We start from the raw sequence: 25,303 nt of genomic DNA, 5'->3' as shown, positions 1-25,303 counted from the left end.
TGTCTACGACCGAGACGTCTCGAAAGGGACACTTATCGGTGATGTATCAAACATCCGATGACAAAACTTCCTCTTTTCTCAGTTTCGTCGATTGTCAGCCGCCTGACCGCGCTTCATTGAGATGTCAAATTGTCTCTTGCTTAACAGCACGTAGCGTGGCTTGTGTTATTAGGGTAAAAGTGTGTCTGCGAAGGTGTTTGGAACAATGGAAAGCGAATGTTTTTTGCAAGAAATGCGTACCATTTTTATGCTTCATGAACTTCTACGGTTTGCTTATCAATGTTGTATTGCAAAAAAAAATGAACGGTTTTAAAAGGATGTGTTGCGAACAAACATGATGGCGATAATTATTATTTGATTCGTAGTGGGAATTACTTTTGCATGTATACAGAAGAAAATGTCGAAATGTTGAGAAATAGTTGGTGTCTCACAAGTTGAGAATACAGTGAACGTAATTCATTGTTGGAAATAGTTGTATAAAACATTCTCGTATAAACGACTGCTTTATATCCGAAAGATTTACTGCGTTGTGAATTCTATGCTTTCATAGAAACATATCATAGAAGAATATTATTGAAAGCTCGAGAAACTTTTACAAGACTTAGAACCCAATAGGAGCTTAATAATATAGAATGAATTATTCGATTGAACAAATTTAAAAAGAACAAATATGGTAGAGCGAACAAACATAGAACGAACAAATGTACAGTGAACAAATTTAGAATGATCAATATAGAACGAACGAATATAGAATGAACAATATAGAACGAACAAATTTAGAATTAACAAATATAGAGTAAAAAAATTTAGACTGAACAAATTTAGAATGAAATAATACGGAGTAAATAAATACGGAGTGAACAAAAGTCGATAATTATTATTACTTGCAGAAAAAAACCGCAGTTCGCGGATATTCTGATTAGGTTCGCGTAATATCTGCAGTTGATAGGCAACAATTCCTTCACAGGATAGGAAGAAGGATTGCCCGTGGCTATCGCAGAGAAAATATGCTCGCAACATTTTGATCCTACTGAGGCTTGCGCGCGGTTACGTCTTTCGTCGCGGTTCCCTGACGAGGATACGCGTATCGGATCAAGAAGACATGCTTGTATGCTAGCGCAGGGAGAAAGCTGCTTGACCAATCATGAAAAGACTAAAAGCCATTCGTATCGTATCAACAAACCCTCCGTCGAGTCCTAACGTTCTAGCAGAGTGGAACTTAAGCTATATAGAATTTTCGTTGATCCTCGTAAAAGGGGAACTAATCAATGTTTCCGACTTCACCGGGAACGGACTCTGTCTCCCCGAACTTCCGTGCTCTTCATCTTACGTCGCCAACAAATATTTTAGCAATGTTCCACGTCACGAAAAAGTTACGAGAGATTTCGCACCAATTTTATCGCGGTGTACGATTTATTTATTATTCGTTCGTTGGATAATGAACTTCGGCTTTTCGCAATAGAGGAGGTTAAGTTTTGCCACCATTCGTTAGGCGTTTCCGGTAGTGCAATTAAAAAAGGTTTCAGACTCAATTTTATCAGTGTACGATGGTCTGCGTGTTCGCGTATTCTTAAATCTTAAAGAATGTTTCTTACGTAAAAAGGTCGAGGTCACCAAAATTATAATTTGATATAATTTTGATAAGAGTAACAATAATAATATAATTTTGATAATAGTAATAATAATAGTAATATAATTTTAGGTAACACTAATATTAAGTGTTAATATTAAATCAATTTTTGGTAACACCAATATAATTATTATAAATATTCAATTATTCACACATTCTTTTATAAGTGAGAAACATTCTCACATATATAATAAACTGTTAAACACGTACAACATAAACGTTAGACAAGAGCTTTTCGCAACATGTGCCGATGCTAAGAATAATATAAATATTTTTCAGTAACAGTAACATAATATTATCCTCCTCGCAGTCTATTACAAACACCACAACGGATTCTCTTATATAATATAATAAAATTATCAGCTTCTACAATAACGTGAATATTAAACAAGAGCTTTTGTCTCTTGACCGCCTGACGCCTGCTCTTCGGATCTCTCAATCCGCAAAGGGTTAACATTCCGCCGAGCCTCCCAGTGACAGTCGGACTCGCGCGATCGAGGAAATCGGGGGAAGTGGCGGCTTCTTTCGTGCCGACAAATAAGTGGTCAGGCCTCGGTAAGGTGTAAGGAGTACAGGATGTTGGTGTTCGGTCGATCTTAATACTGTCTTAAGCCCGGCAGAGCACAACATAAATTATGTATCGTCTTGGCGTAAGATGCCTCCAAGATCCCAGGAGCACCTGGTATTCCTACTTCGGCTCACGGTTTCTCTAAGACTTCCTCCGTCTCCTTCTTTGCCCCTCCGTCTCTCGGATGGCAGTTTATACGTTCCGGCAGTGCCTCCTTCCGCGGGTCCCTAAATTTTCTCGAAGTCTATAAGGGTTAAGGAATTAACTGCGGCTGCCGCTAGCCGGACTGCTGCGAGCCTACGGGGTTCTGATACGGGGTGGTTGCCGCCGGGAGCTTAATAGCTCGTGCGAGGGGCAAGCGAAATGGGGGGTTGCCTGGGAGGGTAAGAGAGGGGGGGAAAGGAGGAGGCAAGAGGAGCACCGGGGATCTCCGTCGAAAGCCATTACAAGGATTTCTTTTATTTACGGTCGCGAAAAGAGCTCCTTTGCTGGCCGGAGCTAAGTGGCATGATCTTCTCTCCTCGTGACTCTTCTTCCACGATAGATCTTGGTCAATGACCGACTAAGCGGTCACTTCTGGAGGCTTAATGTTCCGCCCGATCGTGTAATATTTGGCTGTAGATCAATTAAGAGACGTCGCGCCGCGGCTTTTCTGCCGCAGCGAACACGAACGGTAGTCACGAACGCAACCGGTCAGCTCGTTACCCGCGTTGTTCCGCGTCCTCCGATTGGCCGCCGTTTCTAATTTCGCTCTGGGATCGCTCCGGGAAACTCGACCAACGCGTACTTGACAATCGTGTGGCCTGCGAATTAAATTGCCGTCATTCCGGATTTTTCAAGATTACGAAATCGATGTACCGATATAATGTATCGACTCCTTTTCAACTTTAACACGGTCATGACCACCGTCATCTCGTATTTTAACTTGTTAATCGGATATGAGAAAATATTTCGTTAATGCGACTTTACTTTTATGTTTACCGCTATGATCTTAATCTTCTCGTTTCCTAAAATAGTCTTAAATACCGTTTCTGAATATAGTCTTCAAAATAAATAATTATGTACTCATACAATCATGTTTACAGCTCCCGAGTGCTACAAATCGATTATAAATTATTTAAAAGAATATGCGATAAAATGCACCGATAAAATTTAGTCTGAAGCATTTTTGAGTCGCGCTACCGGAAATGGCTAACAAATGATGGCTAAACTTAACAGGCACACCCTGCACATTTCCTAAATCAGAATTCCACGATGAATAAATCATCGAGCGTCAAGCGCGGAATGGATCATTGTCCAGGCCTCGAAACAGTGTCGAGTACCAAAACAGATCCGTTTGTAAACGAATCACGGTTAATTCATAAATCACGAGGACCTTCTCGCCCCCTGGGGCCTACGGTGGTATCCTCGGAGAGGAATCTTTTCCTTTCCCTCACGCGTGATCATCGGCGGAGGCGATCACCAAAAAATTAACAGGATTAATTGTCCCACCCTCCCCCCGGATTAAATGGAATCTCGAGGAAACGAGCCTCGATGATCTTCTCTCCGCGGCTCATTACTTTCAATCGTTGCTCTTCGTCAGCTTCTCTCTCCCGTTCCCTGCGGCTAGTAATTTTTGCCGGAGCCACCGACGAGGTTGGGGTGGGATTAAAGAATAAGAAAAAAAAAGGAGGGGAGAGGGGTCAGGCTTCGTTTATATGACCTCATCTACAATACTTCGCCGTCCAAGGAAAGACGAAGATTAGGGATAAGCGGAGGGAGGGCGAGGGACAAAGAGAGTAGCTGCGCCGCCATCCCTTAAGGATTATAAGGCCAATCCTGCGGCTAATTTGCGAGCTCTTGAATTCTCCCTCTGGTGTTCTGCGACTTCCTCTTAACCAGCCTATCATTCGCCTTTTAACCGTATCGCCGTTGTTTTCTTTGTCTCTCCACCATTGCGCGCGCCTTTTAACGAACGGAGTAAACGAACGTTCTCCCGGCCGCCGTCTCGTCCCCGAATCTCGGTTTCTGTACAGCAGCGTTGTGCTAATTTAATTTCGCAATTTAATTACATTGTATCTTCTAGTTACATAGTAATTCCACTACGTCGTAATTCAATTACGTAATTCAAACCTTTCAGCTAATTCGATCGCTAATTATATTAATCACGAGTGTAATTCATAACGCGATGCAATTGAAATAGAGTTATGCAAATTACAGCCCAGAACTTTGAAGAAAAGCGAGATACATTTTTATGTTTTTCTTTCGTGTACGCATTTTGTTGTCACTTCTGCGCTCTTTCTTCGCTTATTTCCTATTGTTTTGTTGTTTTTTTCGAATTCGTAATTTTAATTCAATCGCGTCGTAATCCGTAATCGTAATTTGTAATCGTAATTCAATTACATCACAATTCGTAATTAATGTAATTTAATTACTTAGGATTTTGTAACTATACTCCAATTGCAATTACGAATTACATTGTAACTTAATTGAATGGAGATTTGGATTATGAATTACACAATGTAATTCAATCAGTTTGTAATCATAAACCCTTGGGGAAATCAATTGTAATTCTGCATCACAGAAAGATATAATTAGAAGAAAAAAAACGTGATTTTTAAAAAATCTATTCAAGTGAAAGAACGTAGGATTTATTTGTTCAGCAGAAGACAATTCATGAAAACGAAGTCGATGGGCTCAAGAAAATGAAAAAAGCAAGGAATTAAGTAATTGTTCATGCCTTAACAATTCTAACAATTTTTAAATGTCTCGATGTTTGTATACAATACCAAATCAAACAAATAAAAATTGGTCTGCCGTTGCATACCAAAGACAAAACTGACCAAAAATAAAAAATTTATAGATGTTATAGACGAGATGTCCGTGTCCCAATTAATCATTTTTCTAGATTCGATGCGGAGAATCAGTCGTGCCATGCATCACTGCATTAGGGCACTTTTACCGCTCTTACCGATCGCTAGCAACGATCTAACTATCCTGGACAACATTATCTACGACGAAACGTCCGGCAGCTGCATGGAAACAGAATAGTTAGGCATATCCTAACCGCGGCTGATAGGAGAACAGCGTAGCTCCTCGTTTTCTCTTTCTCTCGATCTCTCTGTCTTGTTCCCCGTTATTATTCAGGAACTTTGCTGACAGCTCTCCGGATAGGCAGATAAGAACGTCCTCTGAATGCCGAAGCGTGCACAATGCTCCTTTGGAACGACGTGTACCCACGTCTCGCGGTTACTTTCCACGTGCACAATCGCGCCGAGGCCAGAGTTTAGGGCGTATCGCGTCCTAGAGTCCCGAATTTGCTGCGGCCAGCCAGATTTATCGAACAATACCACCGAACCGATCCATTTCCCCCATTTTATCGATCACCATTCTGTACCAGGTGACGTTAAACCCAACTAGGCCCCATTTCGACAGTTTGGATTTATTTGAATTCTTCGCAAATAGAGGAGCGCGGCACCGCGAAAGCGGCACTTTTGTTACGAACACGGTATACAAAAATGAAACGGAGAGGTCAACTGTCTGACTATAAATGCATGTTCTTACATTTACATGTTCTTTTTCGGTTATTTTAAAATTTCTTGCATTTTATCCCCCGGCTAATAAATCCCGTTCCGCTAAGAAAAGGAATTCCAGGATGTGAAGCTATTAGAATATAGCTCGGTTTCAAAGTTAAAAAACGAAGATAAAAGGACGGAGCCTCGGTGAAGCCGGCATTTCTCATAACGATTTACTAGCGAGGGTGTGGTCCAAATTGTTCCCGTGCTGGCTGACAAATTAAGATCAGATAGAAGGATGATCCTCAAGGCTGCTGACTTTTAGATTTTCATAAGGCATCGGCCTGCCACCCTAGCCGACTTCTTATGTTCTCCCCTCCTCTCCCCCCCCCCCCCTCTCTCACATACACTCTCTGCTTTGAGCACAATTTTCTTATCCGTTTAACCAGCCTTTTTATTCGCTGGCTTTGGATTTCTGCTTAAAAGTTCATTTGTCAAACAAAAACTTCTGCGCAAGCTCGATTATCCATTGTGCTATTATTCAAAGTATAACATTCAGAAGAGATCTTACTTACAAAATAAGTGTTTAAACATGTGCAAAGAACAAAATATATCGAACACGTTACTGTAGTTATTAAACAGCAGATGCGATTTATTTATGCCAAAAATGAATCAGTCGAATGTGAAGCTGTGTGAAGATTAAACGAATTGATATTCTTATCAATATTCTTATGATTATTGTACAAAACCTTGATTTTTACTATTTCAGTGTAAAGAGCGTTTTATAAAATCAATCCAGATATGTAAATTGCACGTAAATCACGTGAATAACGCGTGAATCACGTGAATCACTTGTGAATTACGAGAATCACGCATACAGCGCGTCACTAGACCGCTGACTTTTACGCAAAATAAAGATTGTCTGCATCAGTTGCAACAAACAGAAACTAAATTCTTTAATCACTTTAATAAATTAATTTGATCATGAATACATAAAGTCCACAGAGTCTAAGCGTCGCTCATTCGATACGAATGCAAGAGTTTAAAAGCTTCCGCTTAATTTGCCAACGTCTCCCACAAATGGTTTGCTCGACTTGATAGAAGTTCGATAACGATAACGAAAGGGATATCCATTTAGGTTTGTGCCTGCGTTCACGGATAAGAAAAGGCAACAGCGGCAAAGCCGAAATTCGATGTTTTGCGAATAAACGGCCGACGAGCTGCGTGGATCTTTGCAAGACACTTTAATTGGACAAATCCGCCTATCCTCATTAAATCCGACCCGCCATTCGGTACGATCTCCTCGACAACATCTTATACGTGTATCGTATAGATGACAAGAACAACCCTGTTCGTTTTCGTGCACCGCTCGCGATGGAAACGGAGTCGAAAGACTGATGGATCTGGCCGGGTTCGCTAATATCGTGTCACTGTATGCGATAGGGAATCGACTCTGGCTTAATGATCCACCTCTAATGTTGTATTTTCCAGACGTCCGTTTCGTATTCTTATTTTAGAAGCCTCTAATACAGCGATACGAATTTTACCGACAATAATTGGGAACGTTTTCTTTCTTTCAGTCTTTGTACATTATACTGAATCAATTCAGTTGACTCACAATTCGATTCTGAAAAAGGTTAAATTAAATGAGTCCTTGACTCATTATCTGCCGGCGATAATTTCATATTTTATGCAAGTCTGCAGTTTACAATTAAGAACTTCTTAATGGATTATGCAGTAGGAGTAATCTAATCATTTCGTTTAGGATTGTCGTAGAAAGAGAGAATTTTTAAATTTCTTTCATTATAGCAAAACAATTGGGAGTCACATTGACAGGCTGCCAATTGTTAAAACATTAAATCGCATGTAACGTTGATTAATTAATATGTAGCGTATCTACGGTTGCAATATTATCGTTTAATGATCACTAATTCTTCGTATTTTCTTTCACAATTTTTTTTATAAATACGTAAAGCCTATATCTTACAGCTGAATTATACTCGAATGTGTTGAAATTGTGACGTAAGGCGTTGTTCCTTGTAGTCACAGATATTTCAATTAAAAGCAAAGATCTGATTCTAGGAAGTCGTGCAAAATTTACTAGAAAATTTATTGTTGAGATAATTCAGAGTCAAGTTAATTTAAAATAACTTTATAATTTATTATAATATAAAGATTACATTTTAAGGCTACCTAAAGACTGTTCTTATTTTTCTCTATTGAAGTTCGTTTGGCAAGATCATTTACATTAATAGTGCAACGATTAAAAGTATTAATAAAACTTCGTGTACGTAAATTCTGATTTTTAATAGTCAAAGTCATAATATTTTCCACCACTGATGAAAACTTTTTTAGTAAAAAATACAATAAAATTTCTAGTGCCTTGATTGAAATATAATACTAATTTTGACAAATGTTGCAAGTATTATGCAAACAATGCAAAACAGCCCGTAAGTATTAACGTTAACAATCAATTTTATCCATTGTTTGGTATTGTAAACTGAACTCGGTTAAAGTTCTGTGTATTAAATGATCGAGACTCGTGGTTCCACTGTGATTTTCTTACGAACGACAAAGAAAATAGACAACGTAGCCATGAATGCGCGTCTCGCAACAGTATCGTTTGATGCGCCATCGCGTCGTACTACGCCACACAATTACTCGCTCGCGAGTGAACGCTTATCGTCAAAGGAAATGTCACACATCCATACTTAATTGTGTTAAACAGAAATTTTAAACGCGAACATCGATAACTTACCGTATCGATATAACAGGTACGTCCTTCGGCTTCTTGACGATAGGACTCATAGACCATTGTGCCGGTTGAGTTAGGGTTGACTCGACAACAACGCGATGGTCTTATCTCAGTGGGAGATTTCGTCTCGACAGTTTCTGCATTTCCAGACTTGAGACAGTATCACGTATTTCCGTATACATATACGGCGAAGGTACCGCGTCCATTTATGCAGCGAACATGCTTATGAATTTCATATTTGACGCTTGGTCACGTTTAGTCTCTAGTACGGATGCAAACGAAATTTAATTAAGAGTTTCTAACGTGCGAAGAACTTTCGTTTCGAGTGTATTTCTTTACATAATTCTCTTCGTAAACGTTGGATGGTTTAACGAATTGGCATGAATTATAATTTCTGTCTAATGTACTGATTGCCGAGAAGGTAAAATGGAGATTTGAAATCTGTTTTCGATTATTGTTGCGAATATTCAGTCTTGAATAATGGTGATTTTTGATAAAGTACAAAGACAATTTCTTCTTTTTGATTAAGTTCCTTTGCCGTACGAAAAATATAAGAAAACATATTTACCGACATATTTAATTATCTGCTGCGACTAGATGAAATTATTTAGAGAACCTGATTGCAATATAATGTCTTTAAAGGTAAGATCAGATGAACTTATAATTTTTGTTAGTAATAATGTAGTATTCAAAAATAATAGGTTAATTAATTCTTATTTCCAAACGCGTAATATATTTTACAAAATAAAAAATATTAAATATAATAGTTAAACAATTGAATAATTCAGTTTAGTAATTGAATAATTAATAATATATGTATTTGCTTGAGGGAAAATGAAAATCGGTTTAGTGTATTGTGACGTATAGTTTTTATTCGACGTTATTCTCATATGTACATTCATCAAGGTCCATAATAATTATATTAATCGTTATGCAATAATTACAATAAAAGTGCAACCAGCTCGCGTGGTTACAGGTCAACGATATTAAGGTATATAACAGGTTGGTTAGATTCTCCTCTCTGCTCCTCTTGGCGTGTTACATGGTGCGCGAATATGCCTTCCAGGCCGATGGCTCCATATATTTTTTTTTCTGTTCTAATTAAACGTAACTTTAGGGGCTGAGCTAGTCTGCGTGATACGGATGGGGCTGCGGCGATTCGCCGTCGAACAGAGCCATCTTCAAGCGTTTGCACTTGGCCCGGCGATTCTTGAACCAGAATTGCACGTTCTTTGGCTCCAACCGCGGGAACTTCATCCGGTACGGCATCCGGTTCAGCTCCTCTGTGTATTTTAGAATTAGCTGTAAATTAAACAGACGATTCGAGGTTTATTAAATATCGAAATCAATCGTATCGGTCTCGCGTATACGCGATCTCAACGAAGAAATCATTTTGCACGATATCGATATTGAAGCAAGCGTCGTTTCGTCATATTTAATCGTTTCATAATATTCGATTATTTATTACTATTTTTTATTATTCTGTTATTAACACGTCGAGTGCCGCGTCCGTCACATGTGAGTAACGCTAATTTTTAACCAGATTTTGAAGTTCACTTTTATTGTAATATATTGAATAAATTGAATGCTACTGGGATTTTTATTATTCAAAAGAGTTAAACTAATATTTACTATGACAATTTCTTTGATATTGTGGGAATTTTTGGAATTCATATTCGGCACTTAACGTGTTAATTTCAATTTTTTTTATCTAATTAACAAAGTGATTCTTGTTATCAATAGGACACTATTTACAATGGAACTTATTTGTTGCTAAATAATTAGACTGCAGGTTTCACGCATCTATGACTGACATAACTGAGCTAGTTGACAAAACATCATTTAAGAGTATCAATGCACTATTAACAATTAACGAATATGATTGAAGAAAAAAAATGTTCCGAAAAATATTCTGTTTCTGCAATAAACGCAGAAAATTATTGTAATGCACGAAGATCCGCAGTCAATTAACAACAAAATTAAGTATGACACCGGTAATAAAGTGATATATACTATGTCGATTAGTAATTGCACATAGAGAAAGGATTTTCATGATTACGCAGGCTATAGCATTTCAACTTCGAGTGTTCATTCCGGAAGTAACTGGAAACATTGAATGCCGTGGAAACCGTGCTGTAATTCTCTTCGGAATATATTTTCTGAAAAAGGTTAACCGTGCTCTGCGGCTGATCAAATTGAATGTTTTATTTGCGTGGTATATGAGCGATCAAAATTGTGACGTATCGCAATCAGAGTGTGCGAGAAAATTGTCACGGAAAAAGGAAGAAGCATAACTGGAGATTTAACAATTCTTTGTCAATCTTTACATAAATCAATATCCATATCAAAAATAATAAATAACTAAAAATAACTAAGTGTTTAACAGTACACTTTTTAGATAAAAGTTTCTTGAATATGCATATTCTAGCAACATTTCGATAGTAATTCATTGATCGTTGTGTACTATTTGTTCTCTAATGAAATTTCCAACTTCATACTGACAAATTTCTTTTTAAAAAAAATGATCTTTTCATCTCAATTACTGATTATGACGATAAACAATTGTTTTGTAATCTTTTTTTCTAAGTGCACACAGTGTAATTTATCTACAAGAATTTTCTATAATTAGATTTTCTTCAGAGATTTTTTACAGTAAAACACATTTTAGTTGAGAAAATGTATGCCTCTGATTCAATTATTATTTAGCATACCACTATAATTATATGTATACAAAATATCAGTGAAATGATCACTGTTGTACTGTCTATAAAATATTACAAATTGTATCACGTTGCTATAGAAAAGCACAAATGATTCCGCATTACTATAAACAAATGTTGTCGCATTGCTATAAACAAATGCTACCGCATTAAGGCTGTTCTGACAGCAATCGACTCGATCATTAACAAAATAACCCGGGAACCGGTACACGTCGATTATTACGAAACTTTGCACAAGTGTTTCATAGTCCCATCCAAGAATTTAATCACGTTTGTGCCGAACAATGTTACGAAATTTTTTATTTACAGGCCTCAAAAATACGATGCAACCTTTATTTTCAACTATCATTGGATATCATTCTTCGTTTGCGATTTATAAGCACTTACGTAGAAGGTCCAGGTCCGATAAAAGGGTTGATTTCTCCCTTGCGGTAAAACGATCGAAATACGACTACCTTCATGGGTAAGTCTCTCAACTCTCGGACAGCTTTATGCATCAATTTTTCGAAACATATTTTTGACGATACTTCGCGTAGAAATATTAGCCTTTCCGTTGTTCCCGGTGCAAAAGTAATTTATATAAATCACTCGCCGAAAATTGCACAATTAAGCGACGATTCAAACGCGCTCGGTCAAAGTGATCCCGTAGTAATCGCAGTCCGAGGATCAAACGCGTGTGCAAAGTTTCATCGTAACAGGCGTGCATTATTCACCGGGGTTCCCACGTTAAGAATCATTTTCGCGAACATCCGCTTCGTTTCCAAGCCTTCGACGCACTGTACCCTACAACCATAGGAAACAAAACCCTCGATTAAAATTCGCCGCCAGACTACGGTAGCGCAGACGAACGAACGGCGAACGACAGCGACAAAACGCAATCATTGAAAACATCCGGTGACTCCTATTGGAAAAGCATGGTAGCATTCAGCAACGCTGGAACGAACGCGAACGGTTGAGCGTTGCCGCGCTTTGATATTAATACAGAGAGAGAGAGAGAGAGAGAGAGAGAGAGAGAGAGAGAGAGAGAGAGAGAGAGAGAGAGAGAGGATCGGGAAATGAATGTACCGATAATTAAAGTTCGCTGTTCAACTTACCGCGTGACTGGGATGAGTATTGTGGGTGAACCAAGCCTCGAGCCTCGGCACTTCCGTCACGGGATCGATGAATGTCCGGTTCCTCTTCCTCCTCTCGTCGAGCATGCCGGTCGAGCAGCCGGCCGGGCCGCGTGGCGGCAAATAAGGTGACATATACATAATTCCGTGGCCGAACATCGGACTCGGGACCAGCGAGAATCCCGGCATAGGACCGGTCGGCCTTGCCTCCTCGTCCTCAGAACCGGAGGACACCCGGGCATCCTCCTGTTTCACAGAGGATGGCGTCGAGGGTGGAGGTTGTTGATCCTCGGGTCTCGTTGTCAGTGACAGTGGTCCAACCGGTGGACTTCCGGGTGGACAGGGAGAAGGCGAGGCTGACTACAACATTCGAATGCAAACAGAAGTCTTATAATTAGTGCGCGCATTCCAGGCGAGGTTATCGCTCAGTTTCGGCAACTTTTCTTATGCTTTTGTGGTACCATTTTCTTTCGTGACTGCGATGTTTTTTACACCGTGCGCAACATGCGAGGCGGTCGACGTAACAGTGACGTAAGACGCAGATTTTCTTATTGCGAGAAACAGGTGTTGTTATTGTTTATTGACGCGTGCATTGGTCGGTGTTAATTTGTAGTAGCAGCTTATTTATCGTTGTAGCAATAGTTAGTGTTGATTCAGTGTTAATTTATAGTAATTTTATAATTCCTTTCAATTGTTTTTTTATGATTTTGGCATGCATAGATTGCGTTGTAAGGTTATTTCAGGTTTATTTGATTAATTTATTTATTATTTATTATGAGCTTCATTTGTGACTCACGCCTCTGTGATTCTAACTCATACTCGACGTATGATGGTTAAATTGCAAACCTATACTATGAACGACGCGCGTGTATTTTTCAGGTTTACATTGAAATGAACGAAACACATACAACGTTCGTCAATAATAATAATTTCTAATCAAATTTCCCGGCCGTTCGTAGTCGCGAAAATTAGGCTTGAATGCGATGGGCGTCTACAGGCTATCCCAAAATTATGTTGTTTCCGGGAAACGAGGGGTTCCTGAGGTCATTCGAAGTAACCTTTTCGGAAGAGAGAATTTTTGTAAAGGAAAAGGTTACTTCGAATGACCTCAGGAACCTCTGATACCCCGGAAGTAATATAGCAAAGGGTTGACAACTTATTTGTTAAACGCTATAAGATATTACAATCCACTAGGTCAGCAAAATTTTGTTATTATTTATTAGGTGCGAGAGAATCACGATAGAAAATGTTATAATAAATCTCAATATCAATAATAATATAAATAATAATCTCTTCTGTTTAGAATTTAGTCCAAATAGTCTTAAATAGTCTTTGATATATCAACAATTTTAGGTCAAACTGTAATGTTTAAAATTTCGTCCATATAGTCTTAAATAATATCTAGAATTTCAACAATTTTAGGACAAACTTTAATATTTCGAATTTCGTCCAAATAATCTTAAATAGTCATTGCAATTTTAATAATTCTAAAATAAGGTTTTGCGTTTCGGATTAAAAAGAACCACGAACCATCGACAAAATCCAAGCTACTTAAAACTGAGCAAAACAAAGAATCTTCGGTTGGAAGAGAGAGAGAGAGAACCGATCTCTACCTGATGTCTAGAATCCTCCTCCTCGTCGGAGCAATCCTCACTGACGATGCTAGCACCCCTCGGACTCAGTCCAGGCGGACTATACCCGTTGACACCCCTGTTCTCGGCCCTCTTCTGGGCCGCCCTGGCATTTTTAAACCAGTAGACGACGTTGTTGACGTCCAACGGCTTCCTGCCCCGTCGAGACTCCAGAGAGTTCAATTCCGAGACATAGTGTTGAATCTGTTGCCTCGACGGATGTTGGTTCTCGCCGAACCAACGCTGGAGACGCGGCAGCTCCAGCTCGGGGTCGAAACTGGTCCTCATCCTCGTTTTATGCGAGTACTGAAGGAGCGCAGGATGAGGAGGGCCGATGGTACCGCCTGCCGATCCGATGCTGCCACCGCCATCAGGCTGGGGACTCTGCGTGTGATGGTGGTGATGGTGGTTCGAGGTAGGCACGATCGGGTTCAGGCCCAGGCCCAACTGTTGCTGCTGGAGCCAGGATTCGAAGTTACGCTTGGTCTCCTCTGATAATTCGTTCCCGCCTCTGCACAGGGACAGCAGCGTCACCTGCGAACCAGAAATATATTGCTCTTCAAGATCGGAGCGATCGGTGATCATCCTTCTATTCGAGAATTGAGAAATCTTCTTAAATATTTTTTTTTGGTATCTCTTGGACCCTTTGCGGCCTTACGTCGAGTCGGCCGCTGCATTGACTTTCGCATTTCATTCGAGTAAGAATTGATTCGTACAGGAATTCGTACGGAAAATAATTGATTTGAATGAAAATGATAAAATGTAAAGTGTTGTTTCACAGTTTATCGATTTATTTCTTTCATATTACTTTCTCGAGTTAGTCGAGTAAAGAATTTTACGAATTGTTAGAATAAAGAATCGTTTGAATAAAGAATTATTCGAATAAATAAATTGAATAATTTATGACGAATAAAGAATTATTCGAGTAAATAAATTGAATAATTTATGACGAATAATGAATTATTCGAATAAATAAATTGAATAATTTATGACGAATAATGAATTATTCGAATAAATAAATTGAATAATTTATGACGAATAATGAATTATTCGAATAAAATAGTCGAGCGAAAGGAATTCATTCGGATAGTCATCTTAGATGAATATTTATTCGAAACAATCCGAATAATGCCCAACTTTGCTTTTGCTCTGATAGATTGACCTGTCCAGTAAATGAACATTTAAGATGCATGTTTGCTGAAACGATCGCTATTTATTCTTATAAATGATATTGTCTAAGTTCTTATATCTAATAGCCGAACAATGAAATGCAAGGATTTTAAAATGACTATTTAATCGTGCATGTACCTTGATCTATGGCAGTAGTAATTTCAACAGAATGCTTGACCCATAGAATTAGAGTTTTTTAAAAATACTGAAGCGAGCTTCGTCTGACCAACGCAAAATTCCTGAATCTTGTGAAATCATACACTGTTCTAAACTAACGATTCGCCCGATTGTCTCCATTCGGTGTCTACCGAGAAATATTTGAACTTACATTTACATTATTTCACTCTCGAGACACCGAGAAAATCACTTTGATATGCAAAAGTATGAGTTCGGTATAAAAAAAAAGAAAAAGCTGAGCATGACCTGCAAAAAGATGAAACCCCAGTGCAAACCTGTATAAATGTAAAACAATACCCTCGCCCAGTCGTACGAAAGAACCGACAGTCCTTGTACCACACCGATTTCCCAGCTACTTCATCGAATAGCAATTGCTGTTGCAAATGCATCAAGAATCGCAGCCTGTGGAGCGCGTCTCGCCGGTTGGCACGGCACTAAAGCGGCAGATTATGGAAAAGTTTTAGGCAGGCGTTAAATAGTACTAAGCTTAAGGAACGTGTACCTTATCTGGACAATGATTTACGCGCGAGCAAACAGCTCCGTCCGCAGGGGCCAAGGAGCCCGTCGCCACTTTAATAGCGTGGTAATCCGTCGCGTATCCGTGGCGCGTTTGCTGCGCGGAGCACGGCGCAGAAAACACCGTGTATCGTTAAGGATTGTTATCCGGCGGGCCCGGCCTGTCAGCCGCGAAAATTCGGATCCGCGCGAATTTTACAGCCCCGGCACTTAATCACTCAGAATCAGGTAGGCAGCCGCGACAACGGTTGACAGGACGCGGGATCGCGAGCAAAATCGGCTGACAAACAGGTAAACACCGGCGAAAAACGGAGGTGAAGAAACGGGCCCAGGCCGCGCGCGCGGCTTATCTGACAACATCGCGGTGTAATTCGAGGCCTGATTTACGCCCGATTTATTATTGCCAAATGACGCAGTTAGGCACCGTCGGAGCTGCTCATCCGCTGGGCTGTCTGTAGTAAATCAATCGCGTTCGCCTAAGATCTGATCAAATATCCTCGAGTATGGATCCCCGGCGTCGTCGGGGCTCTAGAGCCTCCAGTTTTCCGTAACAAGGAGGTTCTTAATAGATTAGAGCCCAGGGACGATCGATTCAGCAGCCTTCGGTCCGTTCGAACGCTGATCGGGCCACCCGGATTTTCGAAGACCGTTCGTCCACTTCGCGATTACAATGCCAGCTCGCGCGGTTCTTTTTTTTCTTCCAAATCGGCGACGATGCGTTCTATTAGCGCGTTTTGATACGCTATATATATATAGGTGTGTACTCGTCTTATCGTTGAACACTTACATTGTGCCTATGGCACGTGATAAGAGTGACAGCAACCTAATATGCAAGTTAGCGATCGCAAAAGCTCATTATAAATTGTTATAAATGCGAAACTGATACGCACAGAACGCGGCTCCGCGCGCTGAATTTGCGTAACACGATCTGTACGAAAGCGGTTGTTGTTGAAACGATTGAATTGTTTTACCTCCAGCGACTTATGGTTATTTGTTGGCTCCGGGGCTTCTTGCGTTTATGGTGCACGCGAGATTTCGAGATTTAAAGAAACGAGTAGGTTGGCAACAATTATGTGGGTGGAATTTTTTCGTCGATGCAAGCGCTTCGCTTTCGCGAACTTTTATGAGATAGTTCGTGTAACGGGGATTCGCATGAAATGGTTGTTTGGAGGTTGTTTTTAGGGGTGTATATAAGTTCGTAAAATATAAGATGATAACAAAAATTATAATAGGACCTCGATCATCCGAACTTTCGACGTCTGGACTCACTGTTATTCAAATCGATTTGAGATAACTTAATCGGATAATCGTAATTTTTTGTTTCTCCTTTTTAATCGATTAGAGGGTTAATGCTAATTTTTGTAAAATAACGTATGATTATGAAGAATTGCAGAAAGATCCGCAGTTTAATTATTACATTGCGTTAGTCCGAACAATTTCGCAGATATATATATAATCGTTGTCTCTTTCAGACAATTCATTAAAAAATTCTCAAACGTTGACTTTAAAAGGACTATTAATTGGAGCTATTAAAATCGCAACAACGTTTTACAAGCGCACAGGATGCATTTATATAGAATTTTGCCGTTTTGCCAGTCTGCGAACTTCGTGGTTTGTCGAAGTCTTGCTCTTATCGATTGATATCACCAGGAAATCGTTTCTCGAATTTCGTGGCGCGGTTTCGAAAGGAGGAATTGTAATTTATTCGTCGAGTTATTCGTTCAGACATCGGCGGAAACTGATACGCCGAGACACGGCGATCAACGAACGTTATCTTCGATCCATATTTGATCAAAATTCAGCAGCACCGTCTAACGAATGTATATGTAGGGTTTATCTGTTAATACAGAATCGTCGAAGTTCTACACGAGAATGATACCACAACGGTTCCGTTACAAAAGTTCGTAATTTACAATTCCTCGCGAATCCCACCAATTCAATAGCATCGCGGCTCGTCGGGATTCCGTTCTATTTTTGAAGTTAAAACTGACTCTACCAAAACACTGGTTAATCTTCTTCGCTTAATGCCTTTATAGAACGCTCGTCAGTTACTTATTCCCAATAGCCACTGTAAACGAAGCTGACTGGCGTGCTCGGAGATAAACGGATGGCACGGGGTTTAAATGGCATTTCAAATTAAGGAATTCTTTTGACAAATTCTTGATAACTCCTTGCCGGTGATATCCGAACGCTATTGGAACAGATTCGCGAAATTTCTCACGTTTCCAGGTTGCAATTAATCTGGCAACTAAAATCTTTTATTGCCCCTTGCGGTTTCTACGAAATGTTCGACGCTGTCAGATTTTTGGAACATTGCAAATTAGCGGTGGTACTTTTATTAGCTGAATCGTGTGATTATAATAAACTGAAAATGGCAAAATAGCAAACTCATGTAGCTTCTTCTCATTCGTGGATCATTTTAATAAATCATCGAGATGCTATAGAAAGTTTGCTGCCTCTCCTTTTATAAACGAATTCGAAGACACTTAAACTGATGAAACTTTCGTCTTTGTTAATTTATTATTTCTTGTAGTTCTTAGAGCAAAATTGTTAACTTGAGTCGTTACACAGTTACACGTTATGCTTGTTTATATCTTATATATATTATATAAAATATTGTATTAGATATATTATTTATATTATATATATATATATATATATATATATATATATATATATATATATATATATATATATTACAGAATTTATATCTTCTATTATATTTATATCTATTTGAATCCATTGGAAGAAGAAATACATATTTGTCGAACTTTTGCTGTGTAGAATGAATGCAGACGATTTCGATGTTGCATAAAAGCCTACGGTATAGTAATAATAATCCTCGCCAAACTATACTTTCTACTTAGAATCAACAGATTGTATTTCACTTCCAATTCCACGGTTGACAGGAGTACATTACGACTACACAAATAAGAAGAAATGAGATATAATACATTCGTGTCAGTAGAAAAAGACTGGGTACACCTTTTAAAACAGAATAATTTCCCTAAAATAGGATCAAGCGACTTGGTCTTTTTTTGAGATCCTCGTAGAACTAGTTTACTAGACAATGAATATAAAAATTTATGCAAAAAATTGCGATTTGTTGGAACGACGAAAAACAAGCCTGACTGTTTTTCACGTAAAAAGCACTTTTTGAGATCTAAGATTACGCGAACATAGAACCTATCAAATACTGATAAAATTTTATTCGAAACATTTTTCGAAGGACGCTTGAACGCCTAAACAATGATGACGAAACTGAACGGGGCCCATCCTGTACATCGAAATATCAGAATGGGCAAGCTTGCCAACGCGCGAGTTGTCAACGAAACGGTGTTTGTACGGGTTGATATTGGTCGTAACAAAACGGCTGTAATTTTCAAGCACGAATTCCGCGTATCAAGGCTTCCAAAATCGATCGGCCCTGTTACCTGGCTGTACGGGCGCGTAGTTCTCGGCGAATGATCGACAGATTAAGTCATATGCATTCGAGGAGCCGGTTCTCTATCACAGCCGTTCGCCATTAGCCGACAGGCCGAAACTCGAGAAGGAAACGACTGTCAGGGAAAATTGGTAATCATAGACCACCGCGAGCAGCATTAAAGTTCGGGGATGGGCAAGTACAGTAGGATCTTCAAAGAGAGTGCACTTAGATAATGCCCGCCCGTAGGGGGTGGGGCGCCCCTTCACCCTTCTCCTTCTTCCGATATCGAGGGGGCTTTTGATGAAGGCCGCGAATTTGGTTGAGTAAAGGGTAATCCTATCATACGCTATGAGATCTTCATTGCTGTCGAAAGGGTACGCCCCTGCTGCCCTTACATGGACATCATACGGTGCCGTTTCGATCTTCGGAGAAATCAAATCAACCGGATCCTCCTTCGGCATCGTCTTGTCCATCGACGACAAAAAGACAAAAACTATCGCTGTTTCCGAAAGCATCGAAACCGAAAATTCCAGATTCCACCGACCGTCGTTAATTATACGATTGCGAATATTTTCGCGTGAATTATTATTAACAGAAGTCGCATTAAAATTACCTTTCTCTCTTTTACGATTTTAACAAGTTCGAAACAGCGTATCGCTAAAGCTACTAATTATTTAACGCTAATAGCTGAAAGTAGGTAACACGTATTACTTCGTAACTCTACATAAATAATATATTTATCTAGACCTTTCGCAATTTTTGTTATTTATTTATTTATTTATTTATTTATTTATTTAACATCGACCGGCCAGATGTCCGTTTAATTTCCCCCGAAAACACCAGGTGAAAATTGAAAACAGGAAATCGAAAGCTTTATTTAGCATGAACAATGTGTAGCTGCTTCGCTTACTTCAACGCTTTGTTGCAAATCATCGATTTAAAAATAGCTACAATATTGAACAAGCAGAAGTGAGCAAGAGATATTTAATTTCAATTAAATTAATGCACACAATTAATAAAGCGAATACGGATATCAGCGTTTATACAAGAAAGTACTACTACAACGGAGCGTTCATTTGATTTAACCAATATTGTTGATTGGACCGTGGTTCACTATGTGACGAAATTATTAATGCAAGTATCATGCACACGACTACACCGAAGTTTACTGTCTTTACGTACGTACAAGCGTTATATTACAAATATTAATTATATTATAAATATTACAAATTCATTTTTGTATTGCAATCAATTGAATTGTTAGTTCGCAAAATTAACCCTTCGCACTCGACGCCGTTTTAACTCTAAATCTGAAATAATCATTTTAATCTACGGTATTTTCATTTTATTCATTTCATTTCATTTTATCGAGTCTTCTAACTTGCACAACAATTACACTTTTTACAGTTTCTTTAAATATAAACCAAAATGTAAAAGTTATTTTGAAACGTGATATCAACATTTTTTGTAGTATATAGATAGAGGGGGGAAGGGCCTAAAATAATAAAATAAGAAAGAACGTCTGCTGCAGTCTCGTAAATAAAGACGGTTTAATTATCTGGAGATGTATTTGGTAATCTGGGGTCTAGAAATGTCATCGCGGTGACTCGAAACCGAGAGAACATTTATTTAAGACGAAGATCAGCGACCTCCGAGCAAGAATCCGGCGAAGATTACCGCAGTGGTTTTCGAAGGAGGAACAAGTGCGCTGGCCGGAGGACTTCTTAATGAGATTAGGTGTCCCGACGACAAACACTCCCTGGCTAGATTTACATTTTATACATTTTTAAGCGGTCTTAGAGCGAAGTCCTCCTCGCTCCCTGATCTCGAATCCTGCTTGAACTTCGCGTTTTATCTTCATCGCTCATCCTCGCTTCCGCGTTAAACATCGGTCACTCTCGAATTGCGAGTCGCGACCGGTTTACCCCATTTACATACACGCATAAATTTTGCAAAAGATAATGTGACACACGCTGACGGTCGATGTACTAATATTTTTGAGAATTTTCTCGAAACTTTAAAGTGAAAATCCTAGCTGCGAAAAAGCGAAAAACCCCGTGAATACAGATTTCATATAAAAGTTGAAAGAGCACATCCACCACAATTTTTATAGCGACAACACGTTGTCGCGACAGCGGTTTTAACATTTTTTTCAGTTTTTTCGATTCGGCAAGCCGGTAACCAATGATTTTATCGCGAACGAGACGTTCGTTTATGCGTTTTATTTAAGCAATTACAATTCTCTCAGATTCGTGATCGCGTGAAAATTATGGAGATTTTTCCCTTGGAAATTCCGCGGAGTTTTCCGCGAGCGAAAAAAATGCTGCCGGATTTCGCTGTACACGCGTATAAACTGGCATTCTTCCGCTAAAAACGTTTTAATACCAAACTACGGTTGACGTATAAATGTTCAACGTCGTACTAAGCTCCTCTGTCGAAATTCGTTGATTTTCATCAACTAAACTGTGCAGAATGTCTTCATCAATAACTGAAAGCCATCCACGGCGTGGCTTATCGCTCAGATTAAAATCGCCGCGTTTAAAATTTAGCGAATCATTTTTCGCAGACGATAAATATAGCCCAATATTTCCATATTTCTTCCGTTAGAAAGCTTGCGCATTGTTGCGACCGACAAACGGCATAGTTAAATTTGTATTGTAATTTAGTGATTCTCTAGCAATAAGACGTATTTAATAATTAGCAGCAGTATAAAATGGAATTGTGTCAGCAACATGCCAATTTTACATACTCGCGCGGCTATTAAAATTATCGCTGATATAAGCAACATTGATTAAACGAAGGAACAATTTAATTTAATTTTCTGTTGTCTATAAAATTCAAGTATGTTTGTTTTAATAAAAGTTAGCATAAGCATATTAGTTGAACATATTTGAATGTAGTGTATGTTACAAAACAATATTAATTAAAATGTTATAAGGCAGAAGATTTCGAATATTTGCCCCTTAATGTTTCCAACAATGTAAAAATCATATAAAAATGAAAATTCATTTTTGTTCCAATACATTCCAACTGATTGAATCTTCGCATTACGTGTAGAACGCACAAACGAGTTGAAATATCATCCGCTATAATAAATTTTCACTGCCTAGTTCCAATTTCAGTAATTAAATTTGTTTGATTTTTTGCTTCTGTTGGAATTTTTGGGATCCGATTTCCGACAATTGGATTTCCGACATTTGAGAATACTTCTTGTCAGAGTCAATGGACGGACAAATGGAGAAAAGGTTCGTGAGAAGACTCACCTCGTCCAAAGGGCAACCAGCGGACACCAAAAGCGCGTGGCTGTGCAGCAACAGCAATCTCAGCAGCTTGTTTCTGACCTCCGCTGCTGGACTAGGCGGTGGCGGTCTCGATCTGTACACTTGAATCTTCAATGTCGCGACCGAGGTCAACTCGGCTAAAATGTCGCCAACCGTTAACAACGGACCATCCGCGACCTTCTCCATTGGCAGTGGTTTCCAGTTCCTTATGACGATGCTTCCCCTGGCGCTCGGTATCAGGTCGCTTGAGTAGCCCAGGCGCACCAGTGCCTCGCCAACTAAATCCTAGAAAACGTAGACGACCATCATTCGTTGAACAATAGAAGTGACAATTTCAGAAAAGTTTTATCTCGTTGAGGAAAACGTGAGTTCTTTTTATCAGCAAAATTTAAAAGAAGTATCATAGTCATTATCTAGTAGACTGTGGTCCCTCTATTATAATTATAATTATTATAACTATTAATTATTATAATAATTATAATTATAATAAGATTTCCCCTCGCTATAAAAACCAAAAGAAATATTATAGTCGTAATTAGTATTATTATAACTATGATAATTATTATTATTGTGTTATAATTGTTATTATTATAATTATTATTATTAATTACCGACTGTCAGCAACTATAAAAACGAGACGCAAGGCTCGAATAATCGTATCTCCTCAATTAGGGAGAATTTACTGTATGTGCTCGCGACTGATATGATCTGTGCATTGCGAATCTTTATGCAAATTTTTATTTTCGTGTATCTTTTTATGAAAATCTGAAGGAGGAGAGAATTTAGAGTTGTGAACGTATAATAATAATAATACAATAAATCTTTGTTAATATCGCTAGCTGTTTTTTTGTTCTAAATTGCTAAAAATTGTTTGCAGAACGTCATACAAAACCAGAATATCCCCCCAATGTAGAAATAATATGTATTTACTTGGAAAGGCATGGCCACAGGGATGATCACATACGAATCCGTCTCTACTTGAGGCCTCCGCCAATTCTCACGGGAGTTGCTCACATGACTCTCGACGATGTTGTGAATAGTCTCGACCACACAATGCACTGGGATATTCTTTCCTGTAACAATTATACACACCAATTAGGCGTTTCAACAAATTATTTTCCCATTACAGTATTCGATACTTTCTTATTAATCTTTGTAATCCATCGTTCGCCAAATCCCATCGTTCGAGAACAACGGAGCACTGCAATGTTGCAGTTTGCAATGTACTCTTATCGACTAACTGCATAAGAAAACAAAGTCAATATTTTCATGAGCATAATTAAAAATGAGCGTCTATAGTATTTTATAGTATTCACGAAGGTCTAGAAGGTCTAGACTCAAAAATGCTTTATTAAAAAATTATAAGAAAAATGAGAAAATTAACAACGGACCGATTTTCGTTCGATGTAAAAGTTATGTTAGCGGCATTTCTCTTATCTGTATTTACATATGTTTTCTAATCCGTTCAATTTTACATAGACGTCACTGCTGTATTTTCAAAAACCGGCGGATTTCAGGCCATTGTGCGAAGCGGCAAAGAATCAAGCCAGTTCCGGTTTCGCGCAGATTCGACTGACAATAGCAGCCGCACGCTTTCGCATTTCGGGATTTGAATTCGAGGGTCCAGATGATTCGTGAGGCTGAAGATCGTTGAGAGAAGTTTAACTCCCGCGCTAAGCATATGCAGATCCACTCGTCTATCCCGAGACAATAAGAGCTGGGCGATGGCACAATAGCTGCGATCCTTGTGTAACCCTGACTTAAGTCCCGGAGTCTATCCCACTCCAGGTTATAATCCCAGACTTCTGCGAAACCGAGGAAATGGAGAACCAGAGGAGGCGAGGAAAGAAGAAGAAGGAGGGTAAACTTGCTTTCACCGATTCCATTCGGTATACAAGGTAATACTTATTAAGAAAACCGAAAATCTCGGTCTCCGTTGCAATTAGTGGAAAACAAAACCTCGTCCGATTTGCCGGAACCCCAAATAAAGGGAAGCGCCCTCGTATTACGTGACTAATATGTACATTCACGTTCCATGAAACTACGTCACAGAATGTGCGAGAATTTTAGTTCATTTCTTCTTGGAACGATCGTATCGCCAAGTCAAATTTATTGAAATGGTGAAATGTGTTCGTGGAGAGCACGTGTGGAGAATCCATGCGAAAAGGGGGCAAGCGACGATCTTTCTAAGAAAACGAAAATGGATTTTCCAATCCACAATTTTACAACTTCATATTTCTTGATTTATCAAGATCATTGTTTCATTCTTCATTTAACGCTGCTGCGTCGCTTTTAATGGTTGCTTAATATAAATATTTTTTAATAGCTACTGCACGACATACGTGGTTAACTTTAATAAGAGGAGAACATTTTGAGTAAAATATAAACCGAGATATTGTGGCGAGTGAAATAAAATTGCTAAACAAAATATCGATAGTTTCATCATCTGAAAATTTAATTTCGTTGCCTTCGAGCAACGAAATTATTCGTCATCGGACTGTGCATTTCGCGCATTTAAGAGTAAACAAATTAAGAATAAAGTTGTTACAGTATTTTCCATTGATTCAAAATATCGGAGAGCAAATCAATTTCTATTCAACTGCCGGAATTGTATGTCGCAAAAATATCGTTCGATACGCGGTGTATTCGACCAACGTCGAAGACTTCGCAAATGAATTTCGGCGCGCGAACAAAAGGTGAAGTGTGAATCGCGGTAGGAAAACATAATCATGAAACTTCTAATCTGGTCCGGGCGTGTGTCAAAAGGGTTTATGCGTTCTATCGTAAACCGTTGAAGGACGTTATCGATGCTAGGCGATGTA

The 25,303-nt window shown here is 38.9% G+C and overlaps 1 protein-coding gene across 2 annotated transcripts in view; it reads right to left on the bottom strand.

Annotated features, from left to right (window-relative positions):
- Nucleotides 1–9,292: 9,292 nt before the first annotated feature.
- dve (SATB1_N and homeodomain domain-containing protein dve) overlaps nucleotides 9,293–25,303 on the bottom strand; it is an 89,050-nt gene continuing 73,039 nt past the window's right edge. For both annotated transcript variants that reach the window (XM_033484921.2, XM_033484920.2), the window contains 5 exons: nucleotides 23,412–23,554; nucleotides 22,464–22,766; nucleotides 13,893–14,444; nucleotides 12,262–12,639; nucleotides 9,293–9,749 (listed from right to left, as the gene is read on the bottom strand). In XM_033484921.2, the coding sequence (XP_033340812.1) occupies nucleotides 9,573–9,749; nucleotides 12,262–12,639; nucleotides 13,893–14,444; nucleotides 22,464–22,766; nucleotides 23,412–23,554 (1,553 nt within the window). In that variant the 3' untranslated portion in view covers nucleotides 9,293–9,572. The remainder of the gene's footprint in view (nucleotides 9,750–12,261; nucleotides 12,640–13,892; nucleotides 14,445–22,463; nucleotides 22,767–23,411; nucleotides 23,555–25,303) is intronic.

This window comes from Megalopta genalis, chromosome 12, assembly GCF_051020955.1.
Source record: "Megalopta genalis isolate 19385.01 chromosome 12, iyMegGena1_principal, whole genome shotgun sequence".
Taxonomy (NCBI): Eukaryota; Metazoa; Arthropoda; class Insecta; order Hymenoptera; family Halictidae; genus Megalopta; species Megalopta genalis.
The sequence above is the reverse complement of the archived record's forward strand: the minus strand, read 5'-3'. Positions and strand labels throughout refer to the sequence as shown.